This window comes from Onychomys torridus, chromosome 21 (assembly GCF_903995425.1).
Source record: "Onychomys torridus chromosome 21, mOncTor1.1, whole genome shotgun sequence".
Lineage (NCBI taxonomy): Eukaryota > Metazoa > Chordata > Mammalia > Rodentia > Cricetidae > Onychomys > Onychomys torridus.
In genome coordinates this window covers 20547474-20564411 of record NC_050463.1, presented here as the reverse complement: position 1 = coordinate 20564411, position 16938 = coordinate 20547474, and the positions used below count along the sequence as shown (strand labels likewise).

The 16938-nt window shown below is 46.8% G+C and overlaps 1 protein-coding gene across 6 annotated transcripts in view; it reads left to right on the top strand.

Moving 5' to 3' along the window:
* Positions 1-16938, top strand: part of Mta3 (metastasis associated 1 family member 3) — a 126296-nt gene that overhangs the window by 29294 nt on the left and 80064 nt on the right. For all 6 annotated transcript variants that reach the window (XM_036170405.1, XM_036170403.1, XM_036170404.1 and 3 more), the window contains exon 4: positions 3385-3511. In XM_036170405.1, the coding sequence (XP_036026298.1) occupies positions 3385-3511 (127 nt within the window). The remainder of the gene's footprint in view (positions 1-3384; positions 3512-16938) is intronic.

Genomic DNA, 16938 nt, shown 5'->3' with positions numbered 1-16938 from the left:
TCAAGACCAGCCTGGACTGTATAGTGAATTCCAGGCCAACTTCTGCTAGAAACATACATACATACATATATGCAAACACACACACACACACACACACACACATACATACATACAAACATGCGCACACACATACATACATGCATACGTACACACACACACTTGGAAGGCAGAGGCAGGCAGATCTTCCTGAGTTGGAGGCCAGCCTGGTCTACATAGAGAGTTGGGGCCCTGGGGTTAGAACTCAGGTCATCAAGCTTCTCGCAGGTGCCTTTACCTGCTGGGATAACATAACTTGCCTGCTCCCAGATGAGGCTTTTAAAACCAATCGGTTTTCCAGGCTTGTTTTTCAGTGCAGAATGTTAAGATCTGAATCAGAGACGGCAGGCCCTCTTGGAATTAAAAACAGAATTGTGCGGAATTGTGTTTGATAAAATGCCTCCGTTAGTCCTGGGCCCCGAGATAAGGCTCGTGACAGTTGGATCTGCTGCTGTCTGTGTGGCACCTCGCTCACTCTGCGTCAGGAGCCGCAGCGGTGGCAGCGGTGGCAGCGGTGGCAGCGGTGGCAGCGCTCTTCCCATCCTGCTGCACTCCCCATACTCACCATAGCCGCACAGTCTGCTCCAGAAAAGTAGTGTAGCTCAAGTTAATCAGAATTAGGCATGTAAATGATATTGGTGTCCCTATCTCTTTAGCTGTTAAAAAGTAATGTCAGAAAGATCATGTGGCCGGGTGTGATAGCACACGCCACAATCTCGGTCATCAGGAGAGGAAGGCCAGAAGCGGGTGCTGTTAGGGAAGAGGCTCTCGTTGAGAAAGGGCCAGCTTGTGGGCCAGTCTGTCAGGCATTTCCTTAATTAATGATGGATGTGGGAGGTACAACCCGTGCGGGTGGTGCTGCCCCTGGGCAAATGGTCCTGGGTTCTATAAGAAAGCAGGCTGAGCAGACCATCCGGAGCAAGCCAGTCAGCAGCTCCCGTTGATGTCTTCTGCTTCAGTTTCTGTCTCTAGCTTCCTGCCCTGACTTGCCTCGCGATGTCACCGGAAGTGTGGGTGAAATGGGCCCTTTCTTCTTCAGTTGCCATCACAGCAGTGGGAAAGTAACTAAGGCAGCGAGTTCGAGGCTAGCTTCTGCTACCTGGCTAGAGCGCCTCAAAAATCAAAACGGAACACCACGGAGAACCTTGCTTCGTTGTTTTTTTTTTTTTTTTTTTTTTGCCCGTGGCCTCCGGCCCTGCTTCTCAGTGGCCAAGGCTGGGGCTCATTTCTCAGTCATCCTGCTCACTGAGGAGCACCTGCCTCACTCCTGATCAATGCTGGTTGAGTGGATGTAAAGCCCTCTTTGCTCTCAGGCTGGAGAATTGATTGGAATTTGCTCTTTCCTCTTGGGTGGCACACTGCACCACCGTCTTAACACAATGCTCCCCAGGAACAGGGCGCTTCAATTCTATTCCAGTTTCTGAGGTTGCCGCTTTTAAACACGCGAAGTGTGTGGAAGGCACTGGAGGCTAGTTACCTCCCGGGAGGGAGGGGTTTCCAGCGGCGCCTGCTCCCGTGCCTGCTGCAGAGGGGAAAGATGGAAAAGATGGCCATTTTCCTTTTTCTTTCCGGGACTTTTTTCCAAACCCTTTTCTGCCATGTTGGTCTTTGTAGGTTTCTGTTTTTGCTTCGGAAACAGGGTCTAGACTCTATAAAGCCCAGGTTGACATATCCTCAGTGTCTGGTATCATAAGTATGTTTCTTCCCCTCCCAAAACGACTTGGCTTACAGTATTCATACAAGACAAAGAGGGTGGTAAGTAGTATTACGAGCTGATCCCTGTATACACAGAGGAGGGTCTAAGACCCTCCAGGACTGGGCCCACACAGTTTATCTGTTTTGAGACAGTTCTCTTAGATCCCATGCTGCCCGTGGACTATTCTAGCCCAGGATGACCTTTCTGATCCTTTCGCCTTCCTCTCCTGAGTGCTGGGGTCCCAGCGTCCACCTCCACTCGGGGGCTTATGCGTCCGGGTACTCAGGCTCGGGGTTTCCTGTGTGCTCAGCACTCCTAGCTCCCTGCCTGGGCTGTAAAATATGTCTCAGTGTTTCGTTTGCTTGTTTGTTTTCAATTACTCATTTCCTGCCTCAGGTTCTAATTTCTAAGCATCCTCAATTCTAATCTTTTAGTTGATTTATTATTTGTGTTACTCAATTGGAAGTTTTGCTACCTGGTCTCTTTCTCTCTCTCTCTCTCTCTCTCTCTCTCTGTCTCTCTCTGGTCTCTGTTTCTTTCTTGTTTTTTGAGATAGGGTCTCACTGTGTAGTCATTGCTGGCCTGGATCTCACTCTGTAGCCCAGGCTGGCCTGGAACTCACAGAGATCCGCCTGCCTCTGCTCCCCGAGGGCTGGGATTAAAGGCGTGCGCCACCACACACACCTCCATTTATATTTTATTTTAATTAAGGAAGTTTGAGATCGGCCCCTGGCTAGCTTAGAACTCTCTTTCTGCCTCAGCCTCCCTAGTGTTGAGATCTCAGGCTTATTTGACTGCCGTTCCCACCTTAGCGGCCATTTTTACAGTCACTTACTTTTAATGTTACTTAATATTTTAAAGAAACTTATTTGTGTGTGTGTGTGTGTGTGTGTGTGTGTGTGTGTGTGTGTGTGTGTGTTTTGAGCTGAGGATCGAACCCAGGGCCTTGCGCTTGCTAGGCAAGCGCTCTACCACTGAGCTAAACCCCCAGCCCCGCATGTGTGTTTTTAGGTGTGTCTGCCTAAAGGCTAGAAGAGGGTGTTGGGTGTCCTCTTCTGTTATTCTCTAGCTATTCTTTTGAGGCAGGGTCTATCCTGAACCTAGGGTTGGGTTTTCTCTGCTAGGCTGTGCGGCAGCAAGCTCCAGAAGTCCCCTATCTTTGTTCTCAGAGGTGGGGCTCCAGGTGTTTGTAAGGACACCGGCTTGTTATGTGGGTGTTGGGATCCTAAGCCTGCTCCATGAGTGTACAGCAAGTGTTTTTAACCACCGAGCCAACTCTCCGGCCACTGCTCGCTTCTTAGTTATTTTAAGACAGCTCTCACTGAGTAGTACTTGTTCACCTTGAACTATCTCATCCAGATGGGCTTTGAATTGGTGATCCTCCTGCCTCAGCCTCCAGAGTGCTGGGATCACAAGTGTGTACCACCGTGTCTGGTTCTGTCATGTTAACGTTGATATTCTATCTTCTTTGGCAGCCCCGAGAACTTCAGAGTTGGGATTGCAATGAAAAGTTGAATGTGAAGTTTGAAAGTGATCAGTGTGAAGAAATGATCAAATGAAATACTGATCTGACCTGTTGGTTCATTCTGCTTTGGTATCCCAAGAGGCAACCTGAGTTGTAACGATGGATTCTTTGGATTTTGTTTGTGTAGAGGAAACAGAGGAAGAAACCGAGATGACCGTTGAGGTTGACCTCACTGAGAAGCAGAAGCATCAGTTGAAGCATAGGGAGCTCTTTCTGTCTCGCCAGTATGAGTCCCTGCCCGCCACACACATCAGGTGAGACCATTCGGAAGTTGCCCTAATGTGCCTGGTAACACTGTGACCAAAGCCTTCTTGGAAGCCCTTCAAACTCTCTTCAAGATCTTGCTCAGCTTAGTTAGCAGCCTGCAAGCTTTATACTAGGATTTGATCTTGGAATTGATAGGATTATTAGCGTACAGAAGTCGTGAGCGGGATGAGGTGTCTTTTCATTGCCTCATCCATTCCTAACAATTTACCTGAGTTGTCTGTTAGCATCATACACAACAGTGTCTGACTAGCAGATACTCTTTGGGAAATGCTGGGCTTGTCTTCAGATTCCTGCAATCGATGCAGTGGTGAGATTGAATGCAAGGGCTAGAACACGTGAACATAGGGTTTAGTTTGCAGACCCATGATGCTAGCCCTTGTAGGATATATGGCTTTTTATTTTCTTGTGCGTATCTCTGGGATGAAAACCTCGTTCTTTATGACCCTGTTACTGGCATCAGCTCCGTGCATTTGCTCACTTTAAAACTATAACAGATGTGTTTTTGTTAGAAATTGAAACTGCATGCGCTAGGCAAGTGATCCACCGCTTGCCGAGCTGGGCTCACAACCTTTGCTCTGTGTACTGGTGGGATCCAGCCCTTGCTTTGTAATCTGGAGAACTATTCCTGGGGCTGTGGTCCTTCTTGATTTACTGATAGGAATTCTTGATAGACTCAGAGCTGGGTGTGGTGGCACATACCTTTAATCCCAGTACTCAGAAGGCAGAGGCAGGTGGACCTCTGTGAGTTCGAGGCCAGCCTGGTCTACACAGTAAGTTCTAGGACAGCCAGGGCTACGTAGAGAGACATTGTCTACAAAAAAGAAGAAATTAAAAAAAAAAAAAAAAGATGCCATTGAGCTATGTTTTTTCAGTGTAGTCTGTAGTAAGTACATCTTAGCAATATAATAAAATGTTTGAACTCCAGAGACAGGTAGCTTCTGGGTCTGGGGCTGTAGCTCGGTTGGGAGACTGTGTCTAGCATGCAGTAAACCCTGGGTTTGATCCCTAGCACTGTGGAAGTGGGAGCAGGAGAATCAGAAGTTCAGGGTGATCCTTGGTTACATAGGGAACCAAGGCCAACCTGATCTATATGGGACCCTCAACAACAAGAAAAAAATGGGCTGGTGAGATGGTGTGGGTAAAGGACATGCTGTCAAGCTTGTCAGCCCTTGTTCAGTTCCTGGAGCCCACACCGTGAAAGGAGAGAATCAATTCCTACAAGTTGTTCGCTCTCCTCATACATGTACCATAGCGTGTGCATGACACTCCCTCTCCTCACAAATAAAATAAATACACGTAATAATAATAGTACCGTTAAATTAAAACACAAAACAAAAGACAAGTAGATTCTGACTCTTGGGATCAGTAAAACGTTAGGGTTGGCATGGTTCCTCACTTTCGTCAGTTTGGGACACCTCAGGTAGAGGGAGCTGGTGAAGTCCAGTCGTGTGCAGAGGGCAGCTGGAGTCCTGAGTGACGGCTGTGGAAGGAGTTGGGATTGCTGTCCACTTAAACCCGTTCCCTCAGTTGAGTTCAGAGTCTTTTTTTAATTCAGCTCCCTGCTGATCATGACAGTAACAACCTAATAGAAAAGTAATAGCTGTTATATAACTACTCCCCCCCCCCCCCCCATCTCAGTCTGCATTTCTGTGGGAAGGCTTATAGTCTTTGCTAAAGCTCTGACCTGGTCCTCCCCCTACCTACACCAGCTCGAGGGGCCTTTTTCCATGCCTAGGCACAGGACAGCTTTCAGAATAGCAAGTGGATGATGAAGGTACTGGGAATCCATTATTCGCAAATGATTCCATAAATGCCGAGCATCCTGTTTTAGTTCTGTCTGGGAGTTAATGTGCTCTCTGTGACTTAAGTCCTCTGCTAGAGAATATGATCAGGCCAGGTAATCTGAAAATCTTTTCACCACTCAGGCTATTCCGGAAAGAACACTAGGTATGTATGGTAATAATTTTGCCCAAAGAATAGAACATGAAAGCACATAGGGAGATTATTATATTTCAGTTTTTATTAGCATATATTAATTCCACGTAATCATAGTTTTCATTATGGTATTGTTATACATTATTTTTTACCTGTGCATATTTTTTTTTTTTTTTTTGAGATAAAGTCTCTTATAGCTCAAGATGGTCTTTAGATTACCATGTAGCTGAGCCTAGCTTTCAAGTCCTAACCTTCCTGCCTCTACCCTCCAGGTAGGGGGATTACAGACGTGCATCACCATGCCCAGCTGACATTTTCTTAAAGATGTACATAACTAATACATACTAAAAAGCAATAGGCGGCAATTATTTAACTGGAAAAGGCTGGACTATAAAGACTCATTTTGAGCTGGAGAAGTGGTGGGGCCAGTCATAGGTTCTTGCTAGAACAGGAGTCTGACAAATGGTTTAACGAATGTATCCAAAACACACAAGTGTATTTTTAATTTACCCTTCTGATAGCTTGGAATCTGTTTACCAGTGATGCTGGTTTTCTTTAACAGATTGCTTGGAATGGAAAAAAACGGTGTTTTTCATCTTCCATAAGGCCTGAGAGAGTGTATTGGAATATAATTATCAAGACACTTATGCAAGGGCCTTACCTAGTGATGATGCTTTGAATGATGTTGAAGAGACGTCTGTGCCTTTTCTCCCTGTGTTTTCCGGGCTGAGATGGAGGAGGAGTACAGAGTCACACTTTCTCTTCTATGGCTCCCCTTTCTAAGCAGCCCACATGCTGATGGAGAACAAGGGCTCGGTAGAGTGGTCTTGACATTTAGCTGGTGTTGAAGTCCAGCCCTCTCCGCTCCTGCGTTAAAAGGAGAAAATTGCCGAAGCCCCGTTGTTCTTTGGCAGCAATAGGGGTAATTTGGTGAATATTGATTTTTTGTTCTCAGAGACAGCATCAAGTGCCCAGAATTTCCTCCCTCCTGAATGGAACACGGGGGACAGCCTGACTTTGGTATTCTCGAGCCCTCTGGAGTGGTAAACTCCAGTGTTCACTTGCTGCAAGCCTCCCGGTGTGGCTCAGAAGCCATGCTTTGTTCCCTCTGGCTCCACTGGGAATGGGAGAGACAGTGAGACCTGGGCTTGGTCTGAGCAGAGTAGGGTGGGGCATGAGCAGCGAGCATCTGTGTCCGGTGCATTTTCAGGGGCGCAGAAGCAGGACAGAGGCAGGACCCTTCACTCAGATGCTGTGGCGTGGGTCCTTTAATAATAGATTTTATGTTGCATGTATTATAAAGCACAAAGATTTATCGTTATGCCAACAGTTATTGTTTATTTTAATGTGTACGTGTAAAGGTTTTTGTACATGTAGCAAATGCTGCATGCTCTTTAAATGAACATCCTGTGATCGATGAGCCGTCCTTCTTAATTCGTCTGTAGTAGACAGAACATTTCTAAGTTTGAGGAAGGCAGCGCAGTCACAGTTGGAGGAGGCTGGTGTGCCCATCGCTGCTTACCTCATTTCTAAAGGTAGCCTTCTTTCTGCTTTGTGGTGCCGGGGCTCCCATCATCAGTTTTACAAATGGCTTGGGCTTATATGTGGTTCATGTTCTAACAGCGATTGAGCTTTTTATGGTGGGGCTGCTTTTCATGTGTTTAATCCGCACAGCGACTCTATATGTACATCTGTTATTATCCCTGTTTACAGATGAGGGGGCCAAAGCACAAAACAATTCCGAACTTGCCTAAGTCTCCCACTTCATAATTTGCACGTTTAGATATTGCCTGCAGATATTCTGCATTAATGGCTTACACACAGCTAGTGCTAGGAAAACACCAGACACAATGAAAGCCCCGAAGTCACTCTTTGAGTAGGTAGGCTTTTTGAGTTGTCAACCTCACTCACATAATTCTTATATAGATTCGAGTCGGTTGGGTAGGTCTAAAATTAAAGCTATCTCAGCATATACTTTGTATTATTATTCCGAAAGATAATGTTACAGTGCCAGCTGCATGGAGAAACCCGGAAATAACCCTCCCAGCCTGGTTTGTGGATGTGTCCTTTCTGTGCTTAGCTTCTCGCCATCTCAGATGCGCTAAGCCTGGCTGTTTAACAGCTGCTGATTACAGGGCTGGTACATGTAACGATTCCTCTCTTCCCTGCCTGTGGCACAGCTAGTCGTGATTAAAAAGAGCCAGTTCTTTCCACCTCGCCAGCCCTGAGATCTGGACCACAGCCTTTGAAATTAGGCTTCAGTGTGCCTTAAAAAACTTGCCTTAGATACCTGGGGGTGGGTGGTCCCAGTGTGTTCTCTCGTAACTGGTTTTGGACCTGAATATTTGCTCTCCAAGCATCTCATTGCAAAGCATGAACGTTCACGGAGACGTCCATTATAGCCGGGCTCAAGGACCTCGTCCTAGTTTAGGGACCCTGTCTTCCTCATTGTTTACCTCTGGCTGTGCAGGACATCATACTCGCTGTCGTCAAGGGTGTCTCCCCTCCCCTGCCCCCATCCCCAGTACTGGGATTGAATCCAGGTTCCTGAGTACCTTCAGCCCAACTGTGCTTTTTGTTTTTATATTTATTTATTTTTTTTAAAAAATCGTTTTTGAGTTTTGTTTGCTTCAAGACATTTTTACTCCGTAGAGCCAGCTGGCCTGGAACTCCTGTCAAGCGTCCTCATCCCGAGTGTGGGATTGCTCTCATGACCACCACCTGCATGCCCAGCTGTGGGTTATTATTATTAAAATTATTTTTTTACATGTATTTATTGTGTGTCTGGGCCCGTGGGCATGTGCATGCCAGTGTGTCTGTATGGAGGTGACTTGTGGGAGTCAGACACTCATTATTCCACATAGGGGGACTATGGGTCGAACTTAGGTTGTTCCCCTTCACGGGTGACAGCTACCTTTACCTGTTGAGCCACATTGCTTTCTTAGCGGGAGCAGAGAAACTGCTCCCAGCCTAAGTTTGCTGACAGCAGCAGGGTAAGTTTTGAAGACCCAGGTGTTGAGTCTCTGGGGCTCCTCTGATCAGCTGTCGGGTTAGCGCACCAGCATGCCGACAGCATTACCCGCCACCCCTGTCCAGCATGCGGACATCACCCACCATCCCTGTCCTCACTGTCGCCCTGCAGAAGAATGGCTACAACCACCATCTGTGGAAAACGTCTTTGTCTAAGGATGCCGTGTGGCAACTCCAAATGAAGAGTCGTCTGTCTTACTTCAGATTTGAGAGTCTCCTGAACAGCTGTTAAAGTCTTACACCTTATGTAAAACTTGCCTAAATAGTTCTGTTCGGTCTATGTCTTAAGATGCGAGATCTCAGAGGTCAGCATCCATGCCTCTCTCTCCCCTCTCTGGAGAATGGTACACAAGGGCCATCCAGAACTGGAAACTTCCACAGAGCCTGCTTCAATTTTTTTTTTGGTTTTGAGACAGGGTTTCTCTCTGTAGCTTTGGAGCCTGTCCTGGACTAGGTCTGTAGCCCAGGCTGGCCTTGAACTCACAGAGATCCATCCACCTGCCTCTGCCTCCCGAGTGCTGGGATTACAGGCGTGCGCCATCACCGCCTGGCACCTGCTCCAATTTTTATTCTTACAGGAAATAAAAGCCATTAGCAGATAATAATCTCTTTTCAGTTACAGTTGACCTTACATAGAATTTGAGATTAAGAATGACCATTAGGGTAGAATTTTATTTAAATCTCATTAGAATTAGAATTAAAGATTGGGTGTATGGCAGCAGGCTGCTCAGGATTTTGGGGGAGAAATGACTTGCTTGGAGTCAGTATCAAACTTGCACATGGACCACAAGGCTGAGGATTGGGGGGGTTTCCCTTTTGACATAGACTGTTGCTAAACAGAGCCCCCTTGTGAGTGTTCTGCAGCAGCCATCATGGGAGAAACGAAAGTGTGTCAGGCCGACCAGAGGTCTCCGTGGGAGAGATGACTGCAGTTCTCATGCTGGTATCTAGGGTTTGTGAGGGTGGGGGTGCTGGTGCTCAGGATGTATTTAACTCTTTCCTTTCAGACAGCCTTGCTGTAGCTCAGGCCGCTGGAGAGCACCAGCAGCAGCAGCACATGCGAGTCAAGCTCGGGGGCAGATAGGGCCTCTGAGCTGGAGGGCCCAGCTGGGGGGCAGATATGGCCTCTGAGTGGGAGGGCCCAGCTGGGGGGCAGATATGGCCTCTGAGTGGGAGGGCCCAGCTGGGGGGCAGATAGGGCCTCTGAGTGGGAGGGCCCAGCTGGGGGGCAGATAGGGCCTCTGAGTGGGAGGGCCCAGCTGCATGGATGTAATGAGCTGCTCTACTGATGCTTGTGCCTCCCGAGTGCTGGGATTTGGAACATCAGGCCTGGCTGTCAGAAACAAACATGTATTGTGTGTCATAGCTAACGTGTGTGCATGTGCATGTGCATGTGTGTGTGGATGCCAGAGGTCAACCATGGATATTGTATGGATATTGTTCTTCAGATTCTCTCTCTCTCTCTCTCTCTCTCTCTCTCTCTCTCTCTCTCTCTCTCTCTCTCTCGTGTGTGTGTGTGTGTGTGTGTGTGTGTGTGTGTGTGTGTGTGTGTGTCTGTGTGTGTGTCTGTGTGTGTGTGTTGGGGGGTGTTGTATGCAGCATGTGTGGGGGTGATGGCAGAGGTCAAAAAAGGGATTCAAACCCTCCTTCTCTGGGCTGGAGTTAGAGGCAGTTGGACACACTAGACATGGCTGCTAGGAACAGAGCTCAGGTGCTCTTGCCAGTGAGCCATCTCTACAGCACTATACCTTGTTTTCTGGGACAGGGGCTCTCACCAGGACCTCAGGTTTACCAAGGAGGCTAGGCTGCCCGCCAGTGAGGCCTAAAGATCTTCCTGCTTCCACTTCCCAACGGCTGGGATTACAAGTGTTTGCTACTATCCCCTTCCCCTTTCCTTTTTGGTTTTGTTTGTGGAGACAGGGTTTTTCTGTGTAGCTGGCTGTCCTGGAACTTGCTCTGTAGCCCAGGCTGGCCTCGAACTCACAGAGATCTGCCTGCCTCCGGCTCCCGAGTGCTGGGACTAAAGGCGTGCGCCACCACACTGCACTCTCCTTTTGTTTTTCATAAAGAAGCGTTCTCTAATGAAAGAGGAAGTACGTGTAGATTCTCATCTGCTTACTGATGTGATGTTGTCTGGAGAGAAATAGTTCTAGAATGGTTTGACTTATGAGCTAACCTGGCTGTTTCATGGAACACTGTGTTTATGTGATGTTACCATTGAAAGGTAAAGCCTAGCTGTTTAGCTGTATTTGGCTGACTTGAAAATGAAGCGTACCATTACACACATGGCTAGTTGTCAATGGTTTACCAAGGCGCTTATCAAATCCTCATACAGTAATGTATACTTTTCATAGACCAGTCATGTCTCAGTTAAGGGGACATATTTGTCTCTTGTTAGAAATTGAATATATTTGCAAAAATATCAAGCACTATGACTTTTTCTTTGGGGGACTGTTGTCTATGGCTGGCATTTAGCCTTGGCTGGCAAAGTACTCACTGTGTAGCCTAGGCTGGCCTTCAGCTCGAGTAATTCTCCTGCCTCAGATTCCCGTGTGTTGGAATTACAGATGTGTGCCAACCCACCTTGCAAAGTAATACTTTACATTAATTTGAAAAATATACTTGTCAGAAGTTTTCCTGTGTCCCACCTAGCCCTCAGCAGCTTATAAAATAATGAGGCTTAATGTTAATTACAGACTGTTTGGTCTATGGCTCAGGCTTCTTGCTAGCTCTTTCATCTTAAATTAACCCATTTCTATTAATCTGTGTATCTCCACTTGGACGTGGCGTTACTGGTCTGTTGACTCCTTGTTCCTTGAGCAGCTGGATGGTCTTCCCTGACTCCACCCTTCTCCCTGTGTCTCTGCTTGGATTTCCTGCCTGGCTATAACCTGTCTTGCCATAGGCCAGAGCATCTTCTTTATTAACCAGTGGTAGTAACACATATTCACAGCGTATATTCAGGTATTTTTCTCAGTGTCAGTCTCTAACATGGTAAGTGTTTGACAGAGATAACTCACGTGAGCAGATGGTCTTTGCCTTGTTAATAATTTTTAGGGCTGTAAACTGAAATGTAAGTTCAACAAGTTGGAGAGCCATTAATGACACTTGAAGAATGACGACATGATAGAATTTGTGTTGCTGATATTGAGATCATTGTAAAAATTATAATAATTAAGATAAGGGAGTCTGTGCTCATCGGCTTTTGTAAGTTTGACCCAAACTGGAGTCGTCTGGAAAGAGGGAAATTCAATTCAGTAATTTCCCCTGTCAGACTGGCCTGTGGGCATGTCCATGGGGCGTCTTCTTGATTCAGGATTGATGTGGGAGGGCCTATCCTGCTGTGGGCGGTACCATTCCTGGGCAGGTGGTCCTGCGTGGTGTAAGAAATGCAGCTGAACAAGCCGGTAGGCAGTGCTCTCTCCTGGTCTCTGCTTCTGTTCTTGCCTCCAGGTTCCTGCCTTGAGTTCCTGGCTTCTGTCTGTGATGGACTGTAAATTGTAAGATGAAATAAACCCTTTCCTCCCCAACTTGTTTTTTGGTTGTGATATTTATCACAGCAACAGAAAACAAGGGCAGGGGCATAGTTGTTGGTGCTGATCGTGGCTGGTGGCCGCCCGCAGCGACCATGCCAACGGAGCAAGTGTGCTGGAGTCACAAGCCATTGGTTAAGGCGGCAGCACTGGTGGCTGGCTGCTGGCGGAGAGTGCTGGACAGAAGAGTCAGTGCAATGTAGTTACCTTTTAGAGCTTTATTGGGAGAGAGAGAGGGAGAGAGACAGAGAGACAGAGACAGAGAGAGAAAGGACCAGAGAAACAGAGAGACCACACAGAGGGAAGAGAGCGGAAAGACAAAGGGGAGAATACAGAGGGCCCGCTCACTTTTTAGGCTGGCCCGCGGTCCCAGGCTGATGACGTAATTAAGGGCAGAGCCCTTACGCTAGTAAGCAGATTGAAAAGCAGATCAACCAAACAAAACAAAAGACCCAAGCCGTGGCGATGTCACCTGTGAGTCCAGCACTTGGATAGCCTTTGGGGGCGGGGCAAGGATTGCAAGTTCAAGGCCAGCCTGAGTTATGTAGTAAGACCTGTTTTTAAAAAAACAAAAATAAGCCGGGTGGTGGTGGCACATGCCTTTAATCCCAGCACTCGGGAGGCAGAGCCAGGCGGATCTCTGTGAGTTCGAGGCCAGCCTGGTCTCCAAAGCGAGTTCCAGGAAAGGTGTAAAGCTACACAGAGAAACCCTGTCCCGAACAAACAAACAAACAAATAAATAAAAGAGCTGGAATAAACTCACATACACAGGGCAGTTTGATTTCCAGCACAAGTGGTGTGGCCATAGACTGGGGTGAGATTGCCAAGGCCATCGGTGGTCATGGGGGAAGGGAGAGCGTTTCTCCTTTCTTGCTTTCCTTGGTATTTTTGAGGTGGATGGGTGAAGAAACTTGTTTTCTTAGTCTCTTTTGCCGCTTCCCTGTAGTGAGAGAGTACCTTTTGCAGTGTTTCTCTTTACCTGGTATTTCCATATTGGTGCTCAGATTTAGGATGTGGCTGCCAGTGGGATGGGGAAGGCTGTGTCTGTCAGGTAGGCACGTTGTCCCTTGGGGTACATGCTGTGTCTCCTAATCCTTCCCAAGTAGTGCCACTCCCGGATGACTAAGCATTCAAATAGATGAGCCTATGGGGGCCATTTTCTTTCAAACCACCACATTCTACTTCCTGGCCCCCATAAGCTTGTATCAGTATCATCAATCAAAAATACATTCAGCCCAACTTCAAAGGTTCCCCACAGTCTATCACAGTCTCAACACTATTTACAAGTCCAAAGTTCAAAGCCTTTTCTGAGACTTATGGCAGTCTCTTAACTATAACTTCCTCTAAAATAAAAAAAAGCAGATCACATATGTGGGAGGCCTGATCCCATCTTTTAAAGGGTTCCTATGAGGAGGAGAGAGGAATAGAAATATCAGGTAGAATGATAGGCCTAGCCAATGAGAGGAAAGACAGAAAGAAACACAGGATTGCTTCGGGAGGACCTGGGTCAATACCCAGCGGCCCAGAACTTTATTCAAAAGGGCTTTTTATTAACAATGCCATAAGGCGAGGCAAAAGACCTCCCCCTTGCTAGCTACACCCAAGTGTATCCCCTTCCAAACACCTGGTACCCAGACCCATGGTCTAGTCATCCTCTTATGCAGTCCTGCTGGTAAAAAGCAAGCTCAGATCTCACTAGGAAACCTCTGTGGGCTCCCACACACATACTTCCAACATTCAGTGGCACAGAATATACATTACTATTCCAAAAGGGAGGAAAGAGAGCAGAGTGACGAAATACCCGGCCAAAGCAAGTCCAAAAAACATCAGGGCAGCCGGGTGGTGGCGGCACACACCTTTAATCCCAGCACTCAGGAGGCAGAGGCAGGCGGATCTCTGTGAATTTGAGGCTAGCCTGGTCTACAGAACGAGATCCAGGAAAGGTGCAAAGCTACACAGAGAAACCCTGTCTTGAAAAACCAAAAACCAAACCAAAACAAAAGACCAAAAAAAAAAAAAAACCAACAAAAAAACAAAAAAAACAAAACAAAAAAAACCAACCCAAACCATCAGGGCAAACTCCAAACCCTGCATCTCCAAGTCTAATGTCAAAGTGCTCTTCAGGGCCTCAAGTCCTGTTGATTGCAACACTCTCTGGTGGGCTGGCTCTATACCCGCTCTGCCAGATAGCCCAGGACTCTAGCACCTCCAACATCTTGGGGTATCTAATGAAATCCAGGCTTCATCTCCACAGCTTCATGAATGACCTCTCTGGGCCTCCATGCAGGGGCACCCCACACATGCCTGGCTTCCTAGCGGCTTTCCTTAGCCACAGAGAGATTCTACACCCCTTCCTGTGTGCTTGAGTCTAAAGCTAGAACCGTGTGGCCAAAGCTGCCAAGTTGATGGGGCTGGAACTTGGTCCTGCTGTTCAGTTACACTTTCATCAGCTTTCTGTTGTTGATAGTTTTCCTCACTGCTTAAGCCTTCCTTTAATTCCTTTTCATCAATTGGAAGTTTGGCTGAGAAGGGTCTTGCCCTGAGGTCCACTTCCTGTATTCTATTTAGCCTCAGGCTTTTCTCTAAACTTCACATCCTCTTGAGCACTGGACTCCATTATATTTCCTGGGGTGTTTTCTCAAACTGTCTATTTTGTATTTATTCCTTGAGGCCCCCCCCCCCCCCCCCCGTTGCTTTTCATTGTACATCTGCATTAGAGTGACCACTTGCTACAGTCAATAACTAGGCTGTCCTGAAATCTCCTCTGCCAATGCCATTAATCCAGAATTCTTCAATTTAGCCTCAGGCAGGTTTTTAGGACAAGGGTAAAAAGCAACCACATTCTTTGCCAAAATATCACAAGAATGGTCTCTAGGCCACATACTAATATTCTTCCCCTCTGAAACTTTTTTGTCTGGCGCCCTACAGTTCAAATTGCCCTCAGCACTGTCTCCTGTGTTCCTACTTGGATGGCTCACTAAGTCCTGCTTCAAGCATCCGATCTCTTTTCTAGTCCAAAGTCCCAAAGCCTCCCAACAAACAGCATGGTCAGGCCTGTCACAGCCTTACCCCAGTCCCTGGTACCAACCTCTGTCTTAGTCACGATTCTCTTCCTGTGAAGAGACACCATGACCAAGGCAGTCTTATAAAAGAAAGCATTTAATTGGTGGTTTGCTTATAGTTTCAGAGATTCAGCCTGTTATCATCATGGCGGAGAGCATGGTGGCAAGGAGTGTGGTATTGGAGAGGCAGGGACAGAGACACAGACGGTGGGCCTGGCTTGGCATTTGACACCTCAAAGCCCACTCTCAGTGACCCAATTTTTCCAACAAGGCCACACCTCCTAATCCTTCTCAATTAGTGCCACTCCTTGATGGCTAAGCATTCAAACATATGAGCCCATGGGGGCCATCCTCATTCAAACCGCCATGTGCTGTTTGGTTGCCTCCTTTTGGGTGTGACTGGCCCTTCCCTGCTGACTGGAGAACCTGAAGTGGTGGTGATCTAAAATTTACACAGCTCCTTACAAAGGAGACTGGAAAAGCCCTACGAAGCAAAACTTCCTTCTGTTAAGTACTTGATGATGTTGGCATTTCAACAGAACTCAATTACGTTTATGTTTAGAAAATTAAAATGAACACTGGCTCGTCTTTATTCAAAATCAGATGACGTTTAAGTTAAACTGTTTTCCCGTAAAAATAATTTTAGCATGACAAAGTGACTTTGTGCACTTAATTCTGCTCTTAGCCTTGTTGGTAGAACCGGGGCTTCAGGGAAGGACAGGGAGAGAGGAAGTCGTAGCAGAGTTTATAAGGAAGCCCTTCCTCCCCCTTCCTTGTAGGGCCTCCTGCATACTAAGCAGGTGTTCTGGCACAGGTTTATCCTCAGTACCTAGAACGCTTTCCAAAAAAAAAAAATTAAAGTCTTTTTTATGTAACATATTTTGATCATACTCTTTCCCATATCCTCCACCTCCCTGCCCACCCAATTTCATGTGCTCTGTCTCTTCCTCTCTCTCTGTCTCACACAGAAATAAACAGGAAACAACAACAACCCCCCCCCCCAAATCAAAACAGACAACCTTTAAAAAAAAACAAAAAACAATGAAACAAGAAAACAAAATGCCCACTCAAAGAACCCAAAAATAAACAGCCAAAGGAACAAAACAAAACAAAACAAAAACCTACCGATTCTGTTTTCTGTTTTGAGTGCCTCCTGGGCAGGGCGTCTGCTCTGGCGTGTGGTTGATAAGCCTAGTGACATTCCACAAGAAAACAGATTACAAATATTCCTTTCCCAGCAGGCATCAATTGCAAAATAGTTCTGTTGTTGTTTGTTTCTTCTTACTCTTTTGGGGGTCCACCACCCAGCTCCCAAATAAATCACACAAGGAACTTCTTCTTAATTTTCTGCATGTGGTGGGCTGTCTGAGTTTCCCTGCTGTTCACAGGATGTATCTCTCATGTGACCCAGAGAGGAGAGTCTTCCCGTACTTACTTTGGAAAGAGGAGGGAGGCCAGACGAGGCTTTCCTTTTCTGAGTCCTCTTTGACAGCTTCTTTTTCTATTTGTCTCCAAGTCTGTAGCCTTCACATGCCACCCCCACAGTGAACTTTCCCAAACACTGCTTGCTCTTCCCACTTATTCACTAAATCCATTGACATGAAATCCAAACCTCACCCTTCTTTTCTTGGCTTTTGCATTCCTGAATTTACTTACTCCAGTGGGTGTTGAGGTTTCTTCCTAGTGTGGTGTTTGCTTTTGTTGTTACAGGTGATATGAAGTCACAACATGCCCACACGGTTGGGCATGCCTGGTAGACCTAGACACTTCCGCCTAGTTATTTCCAGTTCAAAATAGCCATTTCCGGGTCAAAACATCTCGCATGACTAGGACTCTGTGGCTTTGCATGGCCTG